A 20871-nucleotide genomic window follows, 5' to 3' on the forward strand; every position below is an offset into this window, starting at 1 on the left:
GGGGGGAGGGCACGTTTTTTGCGGTGGCGTGAATTCTGACATGTGTTGCCTGTGATGGAGGTCTGACTTTTTCTTTTCTAGGCTCTGCATAGCTGTTTGTACTTTGAGTTGAATTCTCAGTTATTTTAAAACAGGAGTACTTTAGAAAGCAAGTTGCTTTCTAAAATTGTTTTCAGTTTATTGTCAACTCATATCCATTTTTTCCTTTTAAGGTTGTGTAAATATTTCTGCTTTCCGCCCTTGTAAGTGAGTAGTTCAGTCTCCAAGTTCTAAAAGACACCTGTAGGCAGACAGTTGTGAGCACACTGAAAGTACTGCACTGAAATGGTAATTTCGTGATAAAAATTAGAGCACAAGAGAATTTTGAAATACCAAAGCTAAAGCTAGTATGGTGTGGCCATGACATTGCAGTCAGGTGTTAGGTCCCCCTTTCAAAATGGAGTGGGAAGATGCAGTTCCGTGGCAGAGAAGAGGCGACTGGCAATGCAAAAATGGCTGAAACCTTGAACAGAATCAAATATTCAGTTTTAGGCAGATACGCAAGAGGGAAAACTGCAATTCAGGTGTTAAAAGGGTATTAAGCAAGTAAAACCAGGGTTTTACAATAGGAGCATGAAGAATTTTAATAACTGGTAGTACTACAAGTTCTACTTAGGTACCAGTGTGATGTTTAAACATATACCAGCCACATCTGCATTCTCAGATAAAATTTCAAGAAAATATATTAGAACTAGAGGAAAAAAAAACAACCCAAGGCTACTGGACAGTTTACTTGGAGGAAAGGTTTAATGCTGCATATTTGCTACATCATATTTAAGTGAGAGACCAGCATTATCCTCCAAAGCCCCTGGCCTGGTGGCCTATTTTGTTTGCCATTCAGCATATTTCCTGTGAACATGGACAAGGTTTTCTGGTGGAGCAACAGCAGCAGAGGCTTCTGTATTTATTCCCCATCCCAGTTACTCTGTCTGGCAAAGCAGACTCTGCTCCCCACCCTCTCTTGCCAAACGGTGTGTGGCCTGAGGGTGAATGTATTTGGCAGATCAAGTTGGTCTTTGCCTTCTGTTTTCTTTCCCTGTCTGTTTTACTAGGACATCTGTAGGTGAACTTAGCCTACTTTGCCTACTTGTTACAAACTACTTTCTGGACAAACACTGAGTTAATATTTTTTTGCCCCAGTTATAAGAATTTGGATTTGTCAGTGTATCAGCATCTGAATGGCGGATTTTTCTTGAAGGAGATTGCAGATATTAAATGCCTGATGTTAAAGTAGGGGCTTACATGCTGAGAGGTTTGGCATCAGTTCTGATGTACGGTTTTATACTGGGCAAGTATGAGAATTTATTTGTTCTTTGGTTTGTCCATCTATAAAATAGGGCTAATATTTTTCAGCCTTGGTAAAGTGCTCTAAGGAGTTGCCGTTTTTTAATTCATGCAGAGTTTGGGCTCAGATACCCTTCATTTCTTACCCAGACTTATAAGTGGACATACACTTTTCATAGCCTTATAGACAGTGGTGCTGTAAGGAGATTATGTATTTGATTTTTTTTTTTTCTGCCCTAAGTCAAGCTCAGCTGTATCTGACACAGGTTCAATAACTTGTTCTTGAAAATCTCAGGTGGTGGACATTCCACATGGTTTTTAGGCAACTTATTCCAGTGCTCATTCCCTATGCTTGCTGGTGGCAAGTCACGCAAGCTCTTTGCCTTAGCTTTCTCATCTGTAACGTGGCATAGCTGTATTTACTTGCCTATCCCGCAGGGGTATTTTTAGGAGCAATGAGATAGCCCTTTCTGCAGTTAAAATATGTTTCAAGTGTATGTGAATACAAAATATTGTGAAAGAGATCAATTGGTAGATTATGAGATTCTATAGAAATGCCCAGGAGTTTTTTACAACTCCTAAAAGATACTGATATGTGATGATTTCTTAGGAGTGTAAAAAAATTGTTTGTATTGTATGCAGAGATGAGTTTAGATAAATGTGTATGACTTCGTGTGTCTATAATACAAATTACATATGCACATACATATATATTGTTTTTAATCATTATTTAATTAAACAACTTGTTTTCTCAGATTCTTCAGTGTTCAGTCCAGCAAAATCATCTTCTGCTGTTAACTTAAGTGGAACTCAAGACCCATCTCGGAACAAGAACATTGTGAAACCTCTGGCTCTGTCAGTACAACTCGTGGGAAAGGCATTTGCTGCAGGTATGGCTTTGCTTTCCAGAATAGCTGAGAGCCAAGGGAATTACCAGTTTAACAGACAAGAAATAAGGGAGTCATTTGTTTGGTGGAAAAAGGAAAGGAAAACATTCACTAGCATTCTCCAAAACTCTCGTGTTCTTGTAGTCCTCCACACAGAAATTTTCCAAGGTCGTTTCTGTCCCCAGACTGAGCCACACCTTGGCTTTCAGATTTGACGTTCTGGTAAAAGTGCATGTCATATCCCTCTTTGCACTTCCTAAGGTACCTAAGAGAGCATAAAAGTCACCTCTTGATGCGACACTGATTCTTGCCTCAGTAACTGAGAGCTGCGTGGTGTTCTGCATTTGTAACAGGTGCAGTTCCTCCAGATACATTTAATGGAATTTAGTCTCATTTAAAGGAGTTATAATATCAGTGCTGTTTTAATTATTTATTTCTATATTGTGTGTTTAATGAATTAGAACCCTCGACTGTGGCATCTAGATCCCTCACTGGTACTCTGTTGTGATATTCTGATTGTTTATTACTTACGCTGGTTAGTCCTTTAAGCAATGAAAAAAAAAAAATCACACATTTCTGGGAAGTATGCTTGAATAAGAAAAAATATAAATTTATTTGTTTTATATATGCACATGAGCATTACATTATATACACGATGTATTATATCTGCTATTTTATACAATATATATTGTTATATATACATAATATTATTATGTTGTATCTAATGAATCATTAACAGTTCTTTGTGTAAAATACCCTTTTCCCCTCCATACTTGTGTAAGAGAATTTATCATGCACTGAAATCACTTCCCACCATTTCAGCCACTTCCACCATATCTGTCCAGACCAAATCGTTGACTCAGAGTACAAATGGGGAGCTTCCAATGGACAAGTGATGTTATTCAAATTTTGCTAATTGGCAGCCTGAGAATCTTGTGCCTCAATTCATTTGGATGACTGTGGCAGGAGGGTTCCATGTTACAATTTTTTGAAGCTAAATACCCACATCTCAAACTTTTTCTATTGCAGCTGATATCAACAAGCTGCTGCACCATCTCTTGCTGTTGCTCCTGGAATATGTTTCTGGGAGCTAAATCCTTGTGGAGCTGTCAGATATGGCAAGGAGCTGTTGTCTGCACTGAGCTCCATGTCTGCTCTATGCAGTTTATGCCTTTTTCTTTTTAATTTCTCCTGCAAGAAATATGTTCTGAAAACGAATAAGAAGGCACTCAGAAGTGTGAGGATAACTTCTTGTGATCCTCCATTGTTGTAGTTGCATTATGTGACCTGGATATAGTGGGTCCCACCAGGGTTTCAGGCTTGCTGGGACTGAAGGATTGTCTTAGACAGAGGTAGCAAAATTAAATTACTGGTTTGCCTCAGTAATTGCCTCAGACCATGTATACTTCACAGCAAACTGCCCTGTCTTCCCTGCCAAGTCTCCTTTGCTAAGAATTTAGATGACAACCCTGTAGTGAATTACTGTGTACGGCATGTGGATGACGGGGGGGAAAATATACAGATACACCAAAGTGGCTTAGAAATCTTTACAGACCGAATTCGTGATGTGCATTTCTTTTAATTTTCACTGTCTAAAAAAATGTGTCACAAACTTACCAGTAATTTTTTTTCCCGTGTAATTTTCTGTTTTATTTTGATGGTGTTTGTTTTGGATTTTTTTTCTTCCACCTATTGTCTGCACCCTGAAATCTGGAGACCCAGTTTCAAGGTTTGGATTTTGCAGCCTGTGCCCAAATTATTCTCTGCTAAGTACACTTCGTGCTTTCCCTGCAGTATGTTTCTTTCAGTCACGCATCTTGCCCTGTTCTTTTGTGTCTGCATGCGGCCGTATTATTTTGTTTGTTTTCAAGATTGTCTCAAGCCACACACTCTCTATTTTATTATACTCAGCTCCTCTTTCACTGCGTTCCACTGATGTTGCTAATGGAAACGCTAATGGAGGAAGAAATAATGTATTGAGTTCTACAGTCTCTCGCCCAGTGCCTCACTCGACATCTCCAAGCCCCGGCTGTGCAGCTGGAGACCAAGGTAAAGAAAACCTCTCTGTTCTTTTATTTTAAGCTGCACTGGCGGTTGAGCATGAAATTCGTGATTTTGTTTTCCCATCATAGCTGTTTCTGCAATACAGTCTATACTGAGCCGTTGGGTTTTTGTCATGACCATTAATGTTAATGCTGTACTTTTTAACATGAGTAACAACATTTTTGACATCATAGTCTGGCTTTGTGTAAATCTAGGTGTAAACCTGTGTCACTGAGTGGTGTGGTACCAGTTCAACACCAGTGTGAAATGGAAATGTGGGCTGCAGTCTAGTAATTTGGGAGGATGGCGTTTAGAATTAGCTTTTACTTTCCTTCTCAGCATCGATGTCCAGTTCTGGACCGCCCAAGAAACGTCACCGGGGATGGTCTCCTGGGTCCCCAGTCCCTCCTCCTGGTTTAGCGGTACCTGTTCCTGCAATTCGGCCTTCGTCAAGGACAGGTAAAACTTGGATAATACAGAGATGTCATTTGTAAAAAAGCAGTACTCAGCCAGACCAGTAGGCCTGTGCTGCTTCTCTTTAAGTTTTGCACAGAAGACATAACTGAGCTTGTTGAAGCAGTTAAGGACACCATGGGAAGTTTTTCATATGCCTCAGAAAAACACACAGGATTGTCTGATGCTTGTTGCCATAATCTAAGATGGGACAAATGGAAAGTGAAAGTGTTGGGCGAGAGAGAGGAAAGGAAGATGCTAATAATATTAACAAAAATCCAAACCTGTCTAAGTCCCTGAAACATAACTCCGTTCTCCTAAAACTGTGCAGGTGTATGGATATGTGAACACACTTGAAGGACTTCCATTGCCCCTCACCTTGAATGTTGTGTCTCAATCTGGTGTGGTGTGCTACAGAAACCGTAGGCTCCATTCCTGCACAGGAAAAATGGCTTTCTGTAATTTTGGCCTAACAAAGGACGCTGATGTCCACTAGGTCATCTTTAGTGATAAGCATAAAGTATGTGAGACCCAAAGTCTGTTGTGCTTGGAAAAGCTGTAGGAGGGATATATAACACCAGGATATGAAATAGGACTAATTATGGGTATGTGTGAACACTCATCAATATCCACATAGGTACCTCTTTATACATAACTATTAATAGAACTGTTCACTGTTTAAGCACTTTTCAGTTGTGCAATTCAGCGTACTTTGTAAAGGGGAATAAACAATTACTTATTCCTATAGAGTGACAGAATAAACATAAAAAGGAAGAAACAAAGATATTTGTCAACATGCACAATGTATTTTTTAACTCTGCTTTGGAGGGCTTGGTTTTGAGATATTTTGGAATTAATTTTCAGAGATATTCCTAGGAAGAAGGGTTACGTGGTAGTGCAGGCCTGACTACTTGAGCAACTCAAATCAGTCGCAGGTTTTGTTGTTTTCTAGCTTCAGAGACCTGCTGAAAATACGTGATATAAGGCAGTCTTCCCCTTTTTGTTGGGTTTGTCTCCACCAATCTGCTACCTCTACTGTGTACTCCGTTTTCCATGAGTCTTTTCTAGTATTTTTTTCTATTGGATAAACAATTTCCACTACTAAAACATATGCGTTCATTCATGCTGCCTTTGATGCTTTTCTGTTAGGGCATTGTTTGAATAATCTGTTACAAACCACCAAATGAAGCCTGAGAAACTTCTGAAGCAGACCTCACACTGAAACCTGATTACAGATTACAAAATTCTTGCACTTTGTTTCTTTTTTACTTCTGAAATCTGTTCTTGCTCTTTCATGTGTAAAGCCTAATTTTTTTCCTTGTAGCCAGTGTCTAAGGAGAGCTTTGAGATTTTGGCCTGTATTTCTTTTTCTTATCTACGTATATTCCAGGTCAGAAGTCAGAGCAGTCTCTTCCTTTGTATTGAGAGGCAGTATTGAGAGGTAGCCTCCATCTTAGAGGTGGCCTTTTGGCTTAGTACTTGGCTTTGTTTAAAGATGCATATTCAAACCTGTGTTTTCCTCTCTCATTCCCACCAACAATACAGCGGTCAGAAAAAGTTTTATTTTAGGAGTGGGGTTACAGGAGGATATAGGCTCTCAATTTAAATTACTTAAAACTATAGCAGGAAATGCAGAGACCTTTTGAATTTTATTACAGTTAGTGATCTGCAGTAATTTTTTTTTATTTGTTCGTACGGCCAAATCACAGTATGAGCCTTTTGGTAATGGAAGCTTCTCTTTTCTTTATTTTATAGAGCCTCTTTTGTCAGTCCCAGTTCCTCAATCCATGTTAACTGGAATTTTACAGCCTCAACCCATCCCAGCAGGGGAGACTGTAATAGTTCCTGAAAACCTGCTGAATAACTCGGGAGTCAGACCAGTGATTCTGATAGGTAAGTCTTACACTGGGGAATCAAATGCATTTTGAACAAATGCATGCTCCCCTAGGAGAAAGGGGGGGTGCGTGTGTTATTTCTTTTTGTTGGTTCTGGCATTCAGTACAATACAAAGTCAGTTTGCTCGTGAATAGTTTGCTGTAGTACTCAGCATTTAAAATTGGAAGTTAGGCAATTTCTGGAGAACCTGATTTGCGAACTAGGTCATGACTAAATTTATAGAAAACCTCTGGCCAAATTGAAGTTTTGTACAAATAACATTTTTGTAAAATTCAAGAATAGAAATATTTCCATGTAATGGAAATAGCTTTCCAGTGTAAACAACTTACAAAACAAGCAAATATTTCCTACAGCATTTATAGTCCAAATCTTGATGCCCAGGGATTTTGCATGAGAACCATAAAATTGATTTGAACTGACTAATCAAAAGTGAACCATACTAACTTTTTATTTTTTATAGCCCTTACTTCTTGTAAGCAACCGAGATAACAGATCAGGCTTTTAAAATCCTTTAGCTGTATAAAGTACGTTGAGAACCCTTAGAAAGACGTTGGTTTTACTTTAAAAGTATGACTCATAATGTGACTACCCCTTTCAACCTGAGATACTTGGGCATACTATATAATAAAAGATGGGCCAGCTAGTACTGCCAAGATTTCGATGAGTGGTTTTTTGACTCTAAATCTCTTCTCAGTCCAGCATAGTAAAGATGGTTGTATAAAGTAGCTTCGGTGTTAAAAGAACATACCTATCAATACAATCCATGGAATAATTTATCATTCCTGCAGAAATGGAGAAGTTCTCCAAGTCCTTGCACAGATAATCCTAATACACACAATTCCCAGAGAATTAACAGGGCCATCTACACTAGTAAATCCATCAAGGATAGGGTTACACTTCTTCTGGTTTGTTTTGCTTAGTGTTGTTTTCTGGAAGCCTATTCTAAAGCTCTAGCATGGTGCTCTAACGGTTTTCAGAGAAACACTTCCTTATTAAAGATGGGGGTGCCTCCAGTCATCAGCTTAAGAGCAAATTGAATGCAGCCCTTAGGCTCTCGGAGAGTTGCCAGTGAAGTCCTCAGTTAGGCTAAATGTTAGCGGCCCTCAGAAACAGTGTCCTATTAATAGCACAGAACCAGATGTACCCAAATGGATGGGTTTGGCAAAATCTGTGTGGAAGCTTCTTTAGAACGAAAACATTCTCAAGGGAAAGAGGAGTTAGCCTGTGCTCATGTGTTTTTACCTTACAGAACAGCATGTTTGGTTGTTGATATTTATTTAACCTGTTTATGAAAACAGAATGGCAATGTGGCAAAAAAGTGAAATCAATCACAGCAATACCACAGTGGTTGAATCAATACTAATGTGACTTATGCTGCTTTTATAATGTTAAGATCAATGTACTTTTGCCTCCATTGATTTTTCTTTTTTGTACACTATATTATGGAGAATCAGTATTTAAAGGTCAGGGTAAGACCCAAATAGATAATATTCTCATTTGTATTTGGGTAACAGTAATTATTACCCTGCTGGTATGCAGTTATTGTTAGTTTTTTCAAATCTATGTGATCATTTGTTGTAAAATACAGCAAAGGATCACTGGCCTATCTCATTTATTTTGTAAGCAATTATAATGCCAAGTGCATTCACTGATGCTGTAAATTTTGCAAGGTAACATTAAGGAGAAGTTTGGAAATGCGTACATTGTACGAGATTTCACGTAGTGGCATATTCTGTGAATTTCTGGGGTTTTTTTTGGTTTCTTTTATCAAAGGTTATGGCACTTTACCTTACTTCTATGGAAATGTCGGTGATATTGTTGTAAGTCCCTTGCTGGTGAATTGCTACAAGATTCCACAGCTGGAGAACAAGGATTTGGATCTCCTCGGTTTGACCAGCAGTCAGCTGCTAAGTGTAGAGAATATGATACTTCTAACTATTCAGTATCTTGTCCAACTAGGTAAGCAACTTGTCATAAGCACTTGTTTTCATTTGTGACTGTCCTTTTTTTCTCCAATTTTCTGGCTATTTTTGTGCCTGGAAGAGGTAAGTGGCTCCATCTAGTGTGTGTGACTTTGCTACTTTGTTCATCAGACTGAAGAAGTGAAGTGAATTTAAAGGCTGATGCTGCTTCTGATCTCCATATGGGGATTGACCAGGTCACCTTTGTGAAAATGGATTTGCAATGCAGATAACTCATTTGCTTAGGGTATCAAACCATCAGTTATCACAGCTCTTTCTAAGGACACTTGGTCTGTTTTATTCAGTTTTGTGACAAATGCTAGCAGATGTCTGATGGTCATCATTGTTTTGGTGACAGCACCGTTTACATGAAAACCACATTTGTTATTCAGACTAAGGGAAGTTATTCAGTGAATATCTCATTCTTGTAAATGTTTTTGAAATGGACCCTTTGCAAGTTTGAGAGCAAACCAGCAAACCACATTTGCTTTCTTTTATTGAAGGTCCAGACATTTTTCCCTGCCTTAGAGTAAAATGCAGCAGAGTTAACAGCAAGGTTTTAGAAGTTAAAGAATATTGCAGGACAGTGCTGGGAAACTTCTCACAGCAGCTTCAACCTAAACTTCTCTATTTGAAAAGATGCTGCTTACAGAGAAGTGTCAAGTGACTTCCGTGAAGAGCACGCTGCTTTTCCTGTACTGGGCTCCCGCTAGGCCATCTGTAATACATAATGGTATGAAATGTGCAAACATATGCCTATGATCTGGGGAGTAAATGTACTCTGTGCACGTTTAACCCATCTGTTCTTATGATTTGCTGTTCTCTGTTGCTGCAGTACTGTTACAGACAGGAAGGAGGCCATCTCCTGTGTTGTAGTACTCTCTGAGTGGCCTGTTTGCTTTATTTATCATTTTCAGCCGTAGTAGTCCATTGGATGCCACGTTAGAACTGACAAAGGGTTTATGTACTTTTTTACAGGCTGAATGTTTTTCTGTTGCCCTTCTCTCAGTGGGCTTAAATTTGTTATTTGAGGTTTTCGTCTTGGTTGGAAAATTTTAGAGTCTGCATGTTACAACCAGCTGCCTCACACAATTCTGGATTGACAGAGACAGCTTGCAAATTTCCTTTGGAGAAACAAAGACAGCTGATATGGCATTTCCAATTAAGAATAAATTACTTATTGTAACCTGTCAAGTCAGTGAACCCCCACTCCATGAGCAAATCCAACCTCAGATGGGTGCAGCAAGTCTATACATGTTGCACACTAGAGAAGGCTCTGGAGCTGAGCTGTGTCTAGCGAGCACCGTGCCTTCAGCATAAAGAAGTTCCCTTATTAGCAAGTGTTTAGTTTGGCTTTTGTTCTTAGCTGTGCAAAGCTGAATAGTTTTCCATTTGGCCTTATCTGGAGATGGGCGCCAGCACTGGAAGATGGAAGAGCCTCATGAGGAGAAAAGTAAAAACATTCTGCAGAGCCTGTGGATCTAAACATGTGGCTGGTTTGAATATTGCTACAAACGTAAAACTGTTGGAATTGTGACAGTTGTGCTGAACTAGAGCCTTTATGCCATTTTGTAAAATCAACGCAGATGAAAGGTGATTGGGGGGCAGCCAGCTTCAAAAGTTTTTGACAAGGAGAAGAGACAAATACACGCATAAAATAACAGTTTATTCATGTGAACCTTTTTTTATCTTGAGAAAGTAGGACTAAAAAGTTGTTCTTTCTTCCAGAGTATGTTAGGAAAGAGTAAGATAAAGGCAAAGATAAAAAAGCAGACACGAGAATGAAAAAGATACTGAGCCTTACCTAATATTTTCAGATCTTACTACTTGTACAAAATATGTTTGCAGATGTCTGTGATCGCAGTTCATATGGATATTATTTATGAAAATGCTCCTTTTTTGAAAGAAGATGTATCTGAGAATTTCTTTCAGTTTTCCTGTAAGATTATGACAACGTTATTCATTGTAGCACAATGCTGTTGTGTCTTCAGAAATCAGCTGAGCAAGCTCACAATGATATTACAAATCAAAGCAAACAAAATAAGTACTCTTCTGACGCTTTCGTTTTAAACCTACTATGAAGACTGTACACAGTTAAAGCTGTGATTGTGAGCCATAGCACTGCTATAAATAAATTCCACTGATTGTGATAAAGGAATAAGTAAAAAAAGATCAAGAGGTATGTTTGATTTCAGTGGGGTTTTTTATAGTCTGTCTCCTGTACTCACTCAGTTTTCACGTTTGTTATCTTTGGCAGCGTTCATAGTGAAGTATTTTCAAGCTTTGTTTTTATACCTCAAAATGCCCATATTTGCAGCATGGGTTACATTCTGTCATTTGTATTCATCTGCCTTTTACTATTACTCTACCGTTTCTACAAACACAATCTCATCCTATGCAGCGCTAAGGTCTGTGTTTTGGTTATTCAGCTGGAGTGTATTTCTGGACCCTCTGTTACCTGTCTAGAATTACAAAATCGTTCACCCTTCTCTCTTGTTGTGGTACATTTGAATCGCTTTGATTATGTTCATGCCGAGACACCCAGAGGTGTTTTGTATCTGAATGCATATTCAAACTCAAGGCAGGAACAAGCCTCTGTCTTCAGTGCAAGTGGTATTCAGACACCCAAAGAGGTTATTCCAGCAATTCCTAGGGTCTTAGATGGTTGGAGGGGTAGTTCTCTTGCGGTACACCATGAGGGATTTCTACCCAGAAATGGGTGGTATTTGACTATGTTGTCGTAAATTGTAGGTGCTTTCAGAAGCATAACTATATTAATAAGGTTTTTCTCAGCTATGAATTTTATATGGTATTATTCTTTTTGCAGTTTCATTTTCTGAAGTCGAGAAAGATGATCCTTTGCCTACTCATTTCTGTAGAGAAGCTTCCAAATACCCCTTTAACTTTGACAGATTCCTGTATATGTGTTTATGAAACTGTTCACAATCAAAATTAGTATCTATCATTTTGTCTTTCCTGTCATCTGATCTTAGTTCCATTGTTTTTCTGGATAGTTGTTGTGGAGAAAGACTGCCATGAGCCAACTGTGGTATTAAACACTTCATTAATTTCAGAATATTTCCTTATCAGTTCCTTTCTCATAACTAACTTTATTTTTTTTGAGTTTTTGTCTTAGAAATAATCTGAATGAAATTCTGTGTGTTGTCATGCAGAAGTTTTTTTCCATTTGTACAATAATTTTTATTTTCTTGGTTTCATGGTGATCCTTGTGTCTAGAGCTTATCTCTTAAGTAACCCCCCTCAATCATCAAAAGCTTGCTTTTATTTCTTTTAGTTTATAACAACTTTTTTGTTGTGGTTGGTATGTTAGAGTTTATTTCTGCAGATGATTTATCTCTTTATCAATAAAATGTCTATTTTTTCTGTTTCAAGATTCAAAGATCTAAAATACATGATGCTGTCTTAGAAGGGAAAAGAAAATGTATTTCCAAAAAAGAGAACTATAGAGAATTATGCCCATGTTTGTTAAATTAGACTCATCAGAACTTTTTGGTTTGCGTCAAAAATGAAAACAGCCTTGCATTTACAAGTCTATAGTTGTCCTACCATCCTATGGTAATTGGATAGTGACACCCTCCATATGTTACTTCTCAAAAAGCCCAAATGACAACAGGCGGCAGTTTTTACAGATTTTGTACTATAGGTTATTTGCCCACTCCCTGCCCTGCTTCTCACACAACCTTTCTGTTTCCTTTTCTCCAGTGCTCCTTTCGCTTGTTTTCTTTGGCTCTGAAAGAAAACGAAAAACCAAAACACAGCATTTCACATACCTGTGGTATTTAAGTCCCCCTTTTTAATCGTAGGAAAGCAAGCTGCTGAAGCGTGAAGCTGTCTCCTTTGGCACTGCCATGGGATCTGGGAAATCTAAACTATTGTTACTTTTTACTCTGTTTTCAGGAATATTTTTCATCTGTTCCCGAGTATCTTTGACAATGAGACAAATCTTACTGACCAAAATGTTAATTGAAGCTGAGTTTGGGAGCTTGATTATAAAATAGGATAGCTTATATTTCTGTTTGCCAATTCAAGTTTGCAATACAGTTTACAAAGTCTGGGGAATGTAGATCTAAAGTTGCACGTACATCTTAACATTAGAAGTTTGAAGATTTGCTAAATTAAACTAATTTAACTAAAGAAAAAGAAGAGGTTAAACATGTTTGTTTATATCCGTGCTTAGTTTACTAGTATGCATGATGAGAAAAAAGCAAAACGAAGACCACTTGACAGGCTTTGTCATACTGCATGGCTGCGATTGAACTGTGAGGATAAGCATTTAGGTTTTCTGCTGTAAAAACATGTGGAGGCTATGTGATTAATCCTTACTCCATGCAAAAAGCACATGTTTTCCCACTCCCTTGCTTGTCCCAACAGTTTCTGAAGGTAGAAAAGCTAGGAGTAAGATGGAATTGGTTATTTAAAAAAAAAAATAAAATAAAAGGAGATGGTGGGAGCCAGAGACTTCTAATATGAAAAAGCAAGAATATGTCATGTGGGTAGGCATCCCCTGAGCTGCGAGTGGGTTTTGTAAATGTAAAAAGTCCAGTGAAGGAGCTTGTCAGATCAAGACAGACGTGTGATTATTCCTGGTTCAATAACATTTTGATATGAAATACTGTTCTTGTGTTCATTTGTTTTCAATGTAGGTCCTGACCAGATACCCCTGAGGGAAGAATTTGAGCAGATCATGTTGAAAGCTATGCAGGAGTTCACTCTGAGAGAGCGATCCTTGCAAATGAGCGCACAGTGTATCTCTGTGTCACCAGGTCAACTCCCTTGGCTTGCTAGGTTAATCGCTAGTGTGTCCCGGGACCTCGTGCATGTGGTTGTTACCCAGAACTCGCTGGCAGAGGGCATCTCAGAGACCTTGAGGTCTCTCAATGAAATGAAACATCAGCAAAAGCTACCAGATTATGTTGTTGCCATTTGTGCATCAAAGATACGAGGAAATGAATTCTGCGTAGTAGTCCTAGGTGAGTATATTTGCAGTACACTTCAAACACCAGTGCAATTTTGCTGAATTAATTTTCTCGAGTCACCGTTCCAGCTTTTAAATCCCTTTTTTTTTTCTTTTCATTGTCCTTTGCGTTGTTACACTGCAATGTCGCAGTGTCGTTTCAGCTTTTAAATCCCTTTTTCTTCTTTTTATTCTCCTTTGTAGTACTTGGAGTACTGATGTCCATGAGGATCTAGAAAAATAGCTGTATGCTAGTCATTACTATTCCTTGAGAGGCCTGAAACTTCATTGTTCGTGAAGTTAGGAAATACTTGAAGTGGTGCAGTTACAAAATAGCCAGTTTGTCTTTCTCTGTTTTGTGTAACAGCTGTGCTATTTCACATGGCAATACTGGATTGACCACAGTCTTCTGCAGACCACTGTAAAACAGAACGTGCTTTTTATCCTTTTTACCGAGTTGATTTTCAAATTCCACATTGGTGACTGGCTGTGATGTTTGTGTGTGCATGAGTATGTCTGGGTGGAAGTGAGTTTTGACGACTACTCTTTCCTTTGTAGGCAGATAAATCAGTAATGTCGACTATTTACTTTTTTCACACTAGGGATAATTATTTTTTTCATATTTAACCGGAATCCTCCATTCCATCTAAGGTACAAATACTTATTTTGCATATCATTTGTCAGCCAAGCGTGCAAAACTGTGGGCAACAGCTTGCAAAGAATGTGCTACGCTGATACAACTAATTCTTCCATCACTAGCAAAATAGACTTGGGACTCCTCTCCCAGTCTACTGGGTAAAGGCAGTGGAGATCCATGACTGAGGATCAGCATGCCCCATGCCTCTAGGATGAAAAGGATGTGTTGATAGTGCACTGTATTGAATATTGCTCTTGCTTTTTTCCCCCTCTTCTCCAGGTCAATATCAATCTAGGGCACTGGCAGAAAGCATGCTTACCACCAGTGAATTTTTAAAAGAGATCAGTTACGAGCTCATCACAGGGAAAGTTAGTTTCCTGGCATCACATTTCAAAAATACATCTTTAGGTGAGTCATCCTACGAAACGGAAGTTATAGCCAAGACAGTCATTTCTTTAGGGTGGTGTGTCTCCTGTTCAACAGTTAAAGCACACACGAATACAGCTCTGCCCCTCTCCACTGAGAGGCATTCTGTCCTGCTGTCCACTCACTGCATGTAAAGGAATGTTCGTCTCCTTCACCTGTGCAGTGTGAGTTACTCATCCTGTGGCAAAACATTTTTAGTAGTGTTTATACTGCTGAATGTGATGGCGGGACACCTGTAAGTGCATGAGTCTTCTCTTGTTTGTGCTTTTAGCACAGGTTTTAGAGGTTGTTTTGTAGTGTGTGTTTCTTTGTCATCATCAGATGTCACTGCTAGCTGTAAAGGCACAGAGCTGAAATTATTCAGCTGTGGTTTCTTTTCTTGGAATTCATTCAACTGGCAAATCAGTAAATAAAAGAGAAAAATATTCTCCCTCCCTCTTTTCCGTGTATCTCCAGTCCCCTGCCCCTTCACAGATTCGACATCAGCTATGTGAGAACATGTGTGTATGTAATGTTCTACATTGTTTGTCTGAAACGGCTTCCAGATAATTTGGTGTTGATAATTCTTATCTAGGTGATGATTTGGACAAGCTGCTGGAGAAAATGCTACAGCAGCGAGGGGAAAGTGTCATTATTCCTTTTAATGGAGATGTTAGCGAGTGTGTGTCATCTCAGGAGGCAATTGCCATGGCTTCTACGCAAGAACCAGGTAATTTTTTTTATGTGCAAGACGTGAAATAAGTGAGTAGTTTGTTAACTGTCAAAAAGAGCGTGCCTCAGAAGAGTTTGAGGGCACCGCTGCAGTCAGCGTGTCAACCTTCAAATATTAATACTGCCAGCTGAATGTAGCAATACAGCAATCTCTCAGACAAAAAATTCTCAGTAGTAACCTTCAGCAACTTCTTCCCCTATGTTTTATAATTCCTAAACTAAAATACGCGATCTTCTGTTATGCACTAGGCAGAGTAGAAAAGATCTTCCTTTGTGATCTTGTCAGTGTGGACTCATCTCACCCTTTTGCACCTAGAAGAGGAACTTGGGCTTAAGGCAGAGGGGAACTGTGTTCTCATTCTGATCTCCCCAGGTGTCCTCCCATTTCTTAACTTTTGATATTCCTCACTTTCCACATGTAAAGTGGTAATAATATGTACTACAGGCTTGTGCTCTGAGGCTTAAACTTTCAGGGAAAGCATTTTAAGATCTTGGACTGAAAGTGCTAGGCAAGTGTAATCTATGATTTGCTTATTTGAGATGTATCTTATTCAGCTTAATATGATGAGACACTTAGGTGCAAAATATCACCTAGAATTACCTATCAAAAAATGTTAATTATCATTTTCCCATTTTGGAATTCTTCCATTATTGAGTTTTAACCATACTTTCCTTTTCATATGACAGCAATGGTAAAAGATACACTGAGCTGTTGAGAACACTGAGATTCTTTTAGGTCTAGCATCAAAGCAAATTCACCCTCCAGTAAAGCTTTTTTCACTGTGAAAGAAAGGTTTGCTCTTGATTCACATTAGTTAGCTTAAATTGATCAGCTCAGTGTTAGATCTGAAGGAAAGCACGGTGGTTTATAGTCTCCACATGGATCAGGAGACCCAATTAGGAAGGCTGACAGGTACTTTATTCTGACACCCCCAGGAGGCTTCCTCACAGGATTAATTTGAAGGGAGAATGATCTTTGGATTCTGTTATTTTTTTTGTTCTTATTATGTAATGACGTGCAGCAGTGTTTTGGTTTATTTTTTTTTTTTTTTAAACCTTCACATTTTCTCTAACAATTATTTTGAGCAAGTTTTGTCTTTAAAATATGGCTGTACAGTGGTTGAAGCTACTGAGAATTTTCCTGAATAAAAAAAAAGGAGAGGTAAGTCTCCTAGGCAGTGAGAGGGACCTTTCTCCCATAGTAGATCTACTGAAATAAAGACGAGGTGGGTTTGAAGAGGAGATAAGCACGCACACACATAGAAACACACGTGTGTCTGTATAAAACTAACATGCCAGGTTTTTTCCCCAAACACTTTCCAATTTTCATGTAAGTTGCAAGATTTGATAAAGTGGCTTACTACTTAAAAACACAATAGTTCTTGTGTATGAAATTTGCAGTAGTTTTGGATTTTTTCTTTGTTTTTTTTTTTTTAAAGAATTTTGTCTTAGGTAATTTTTATGATAAACAGTCCATTAATCAGAATTTAATTTGTAGTAGGAAAAACTGACATAAACAAAAACCGTAATGGCATTATAGGACTTAATTTGGTAATCTGCAAGCTGAAAATATTCAGGGCCTAGTGAAACATGGATTGTTTGGCATAGAATTTACCTACTGGAAATACTGAAATATAGGAACATGCTTTTTCTTTGAGGAAACATGATCGCTCTGGTACATGTCCATAGAGAGCAAAGCTCCAGCCCCCCAGTTCTCTGAAGCTAGTGTTATATTGACATTTATTCAGTTCAAATAAATCTGAGACTAAAATTTTGTTAGCAATCAAGAAACCTCCAAAGAAATAAATGCCCTCCCCTGCCAATGATTCGGATTTATTGCCTAGGTGAGTTGCTCATCTTCCCTTCACAGTGTATATTGCTATCAGTCAGTATATAGATGTACGGCTATCTCAGTCATGACTTAGAGTGGGGCTCAGTACTTCAGAGCAGAGATGATGTACAAATTAACTCCCAGCTGACCTGCTGTCATGTTACAGTCGTTTTTGACAGAATTATCAATACAGGCTCAGTTTCCTCAGATTAATAGGCGTGCTGGCTCTCATCCCATCGTGCCCTGAGCACAGCAACCTCAGCACCCATGGCTGGTTCTCCCAGCAGGAGTGATGGAGGGAAGCTCCTGAAGGAGAACTGCAAGTTTCAGGAGAACATTAGACCTCTGTGTGTGTATATATATGCTTTTTATGTATGTACGCATACACATCTTTTATATATATATATGCATGGATATTATGTGTTGGTTCATTTAACAGTATGCATTTCACTGTATTGGTATTGAGGTTTCCTTGGGTTGCGCTGTTAAAAATCTCTAAAACACTTAGGGCGTTTAAAAAATGGGCAATATTGTGCTTGAGGTCATCTGATATATTATCAAAAAGTTGACATTTGTGATCTGGACCCAGCTCCTCCAGAGTGTTGAGACTTATTCTGGTGAGTGATTTTTTTTATTTTTTTTTTTTTCCCCCTGATAATAGAGGGTAGGCTGTTTGGAGGGTCATGTTTACTGGGGGGGTGGGAAAGTAAACATGTTTCTTGTTGTGTTTTGTTTTCTTTTTCAAACAAACACACTCTAGATTTGGATGTTGATACGTTCCAAATTTACCAGCCACAGCTCACAGTTGCCAGAAAGCTCTTGTCCCAGGTTTGTGCCATAGCAGACAGTGGCAATCAGAGCCTGGATCTGGGCCACTTCAGCAAAGTAGACTTCATCGTTATAGTTCCCCGTTCAGAAGTCCTGGTGCAGCAGACCCTTCAACGGATTCGACAATCAGGTAAAAGGGAGGGAAAAGAGACTGTTAAACCAAAGTATGTGGTGTTATTAAATCGTATCTTGTATAAATGGAGAAGTACGTTGCTCCAGCATGTATTTTGTATGTCCAATATTAGCTCCATTAGTTGTTACAATTGGTGAATTCTAAATATCTTCCTTTCATAAACTGGGCCCAAGCTGTACTACGTGAGCGTCAAAAGAAATTGCCATATTCATGCCGTTCTGAGGAATGTGTGACGTGGAGAAGCATTTACCTGTCAAAACAGGGAGGGGATGAGCAAATGCAACTGTTCAGATCTTTTATCCCTTTAGAGCTGTTAGTGCTATTTGTTCTAGGCACGCATTTGTGCGTATGCTCTCATATTAGCACAGACATATGTGCAGGAAGCTCTCTTACTAGGTAGATAAATGCCTGGGTAATACATACACGTTGGCACACGGTAATTGCCATACTGGTTCAGATGGTGAGGTTTCTTGTCTGGAGTTCTGTGTCTGACCATGGCTAGTACCCAATGCTTCAAGAGGAGCGAGAAAGCCTTAGCGGACATGTTATGGAATATGTCCCCCTTGAGAATGACCTCTGTTATGCACTCTATTAGTGACTGACATGTCCAGAAAAGCATAAGAGTTTCTCCAGGGAGAAAATTACTGTCAAATAGAACTAGGGACTACCTGTGTAAATGTTTGATCCTTTTAGCTCTTAATCTCCAATTCAATCTGGGAGTAATTAGGTCCTTAGGATAGTTGTGTATTTAGGATTTTTTTTTAATCAGCTGGACATTTTTTTTCTGCCTTCAGCTTTATCTAATAATACCTTGCATTTACATTTGAAAAATATGAATACGAGCTTCTGGTGTAATGCGTCTATGAGTGGGTTTGGGTAGCTGTTGGCTTTTTTCCTCTTATTTTCTACTAAAAATAAAGCTAAACAGTTTCACACTTTGTGATTGTGCAGATATGCCCTAATATTGCTCAATATTGTGATCCATCTCTGTATTTTTTTTTCTCTGCTTTGTGATACTTTACTGGTCAAATGAAAAGAATAAAATAGATTACTTGAAGTACGGGTTTCTTTTTCTTTATGACATAACTTTATGGGGGTTTTGTTCCATTCCTTGTTTTTTCAGACATTGTCAGACTGCTACGCACTAAATCAGAGTTTTTCTCATATCTGTTAACAGAATTTCACATCTGTTTGGTTTTTTTTTTAAACGAATGGGTTTTACTTTACTTTTTAGAATAATTTTTAAAAATCATTAAAACCCTGTCAAATCGAAAATTGACCCACACTTCACTGTAGCTTGTTGCTACTTATTTAATTCAAATGGCATTCAAAGCCATATACATTATGTCATGCCTGCTTTATGAATATGACAGCAATCTATCATTATAAAGACTGCTAGATAGTAGTTGTATTGACACAAATGTTGAAGCGGGGCATGAAAAAAATGATATGATATTATATTAGCGAGAGTCAATTTTATATAAATTTATGACTTTTGCAAAGGAAAGGTCAGGATAACTTTTTCTGACTCAAGCAGGATTAATATATTAGCTAAACGTAGGCAAGTTTGGCCTAGGATCATGGAGCATAGCCAACTGAGCGCTGCTCTGGAAATTTTTGTGGAGGCCTGATTATTTTTTTTTTCCTTTTTGTTAATATGAGAAGTCTTTGAAAGGCCTTCAGGCACTTTTTGGAGGAAATCCAGAAGCCAAGAAGCACATTTCAGGCCTCATTGTGAGAGAAAAGGCATTCGGATAATCTTCTTGCTAGGGCGTATCAGTGATTTGGCTAAGTGCTGATATTGGTGGACAAATGGAAACCTGCAGTTGACACTTCATTTTTAGATGCACTGAAAGGAAGATACCTTTGTTACGTTCTTCTTTCTGACAGGTGTCCTTGTGGACTTGGGTCTAGAAGACAATGGAACGGCATATCAGAAAGCTGAGAAATACGTGGTTCGGCTAGACAATGAGATTCAAACAAAATTTGAAGTTTTCATGAGACGAGTGAAGCAGAATCCCTATACGCTGTTTGTGCTGGTTCATGACAATGCCCATGTGGATTTAACAAGGTAGTTGCTTCAATCTACCAAAGGAAAACCATCCTCTCCCAGTATCTTTTAGTTAGGTTTTTCAAAAGACTTACCATCTTTGACACCTGATGCTTTCTCTAGACCTGAGGCATTTTGTGCCTCAAAATCAAAAATCATCTTTTTGCTTGCCCATTATATTTGTTAACTAATTCTGATTCAGTTGCAGATAGGTGAGACTAGTTTCAGATTTTTGGATCCCTAACAAGACTGTTTTTAGGGCTAAGTGCTATGGTACTGAAGTCCAGGAAAAAGGAATGAATTTTGCAACTTTCTTTGCTCTTCTTGTCTCTTTTTCCTATTCCCCTCCTTTTTCTCTACTCAAACCCAAATCTCTCCCATGTTCACAATCCACTCATGTTTTAATTCATGTTTTTATCCTTGATGATGATGTTGTTTTTAATATAAGAAGGCTTACAGACCTTTAACTCTGCATCATTTGAAAAATGCCCTAGCTACTGTAAGAATTTTTAAAATTCTTTTTTTTTTTTACTGTAAGGATTTAAAAAACAGCTGTGTTGAATTTGGTTAATGTTACTTATAAATAGAACGGCACATACACGCATGTGCAGAAACACTTCTTCACACTGATCACAACTTTACTATGGAAAAAGAAAGAAATAAGTAAAGCTAGTTATTATGCTTTTGTTCCATGAGTAAACTGAGGAGAATAATCCT

The 20871-nt window shown here is 38.4% G+C and overlaps 1 protein-coding gene across 6 annotated transcripts in view; it reads left to right on the forward strand.

Annotated features, from left to right (window-relative positions):
- GREB1L (GREB1 like retinoic acid receptor coactivator) overlaps positions 1–20871 on the forward strand; it is a 142116-nt gene that overhangs the window by 93588 nt on the left and 27657 nt on the right. For all 6 annotated transcript variants that reach the window (XM_063326679.1, XM_063326682.1, XM_063326678.1 and 3 more), the window contains 10 exons: positions 2079–2213; positions 4122–4259; positions 4593–4712; positions 6462–6599; positions 8376–8561; positions 13228–13554; positions 14455–14583; positions 15176–15310; positions 17904–18101; positions 19995–20175. In XM_063326679.1, the coding sequence (XP_063182749.1) occupies positions 2079–2213; positions 4122–4259; positions 4593–4712; positions 6462–6599; positions 8376–8561; positions 13228–13554; positions 14455–14583; positions 15176–15310; positions 17904–18101; positions 19995–20175 (1687 nt within the window). The remainder of the gene's footprint in view (positions 1–2078; positions 2214–4121; positions 4260–4592; positions 4713–6461; positions 6600–8375; positions 8562–13227; positions 13555–14454; positions 14584–15175; positions 15311–17903; positions 18102–19994; positions 20176–20871) is intronic.

Source organism: Chroicocephalus ridibundus, chromosome 2 (assembly GCF_963924245.1).
Source record: "Chroicocephalus ridibundus chromosome 2, bChrRid1.1, whole genome shotgun sequence".
NCBI classification, from domain to species: Eukaryota; Metazoa; Chordata; class Aves; order Charadriiformes; family Laridae; genus Chroicocephalus; species Chroicocephalus ridibundus.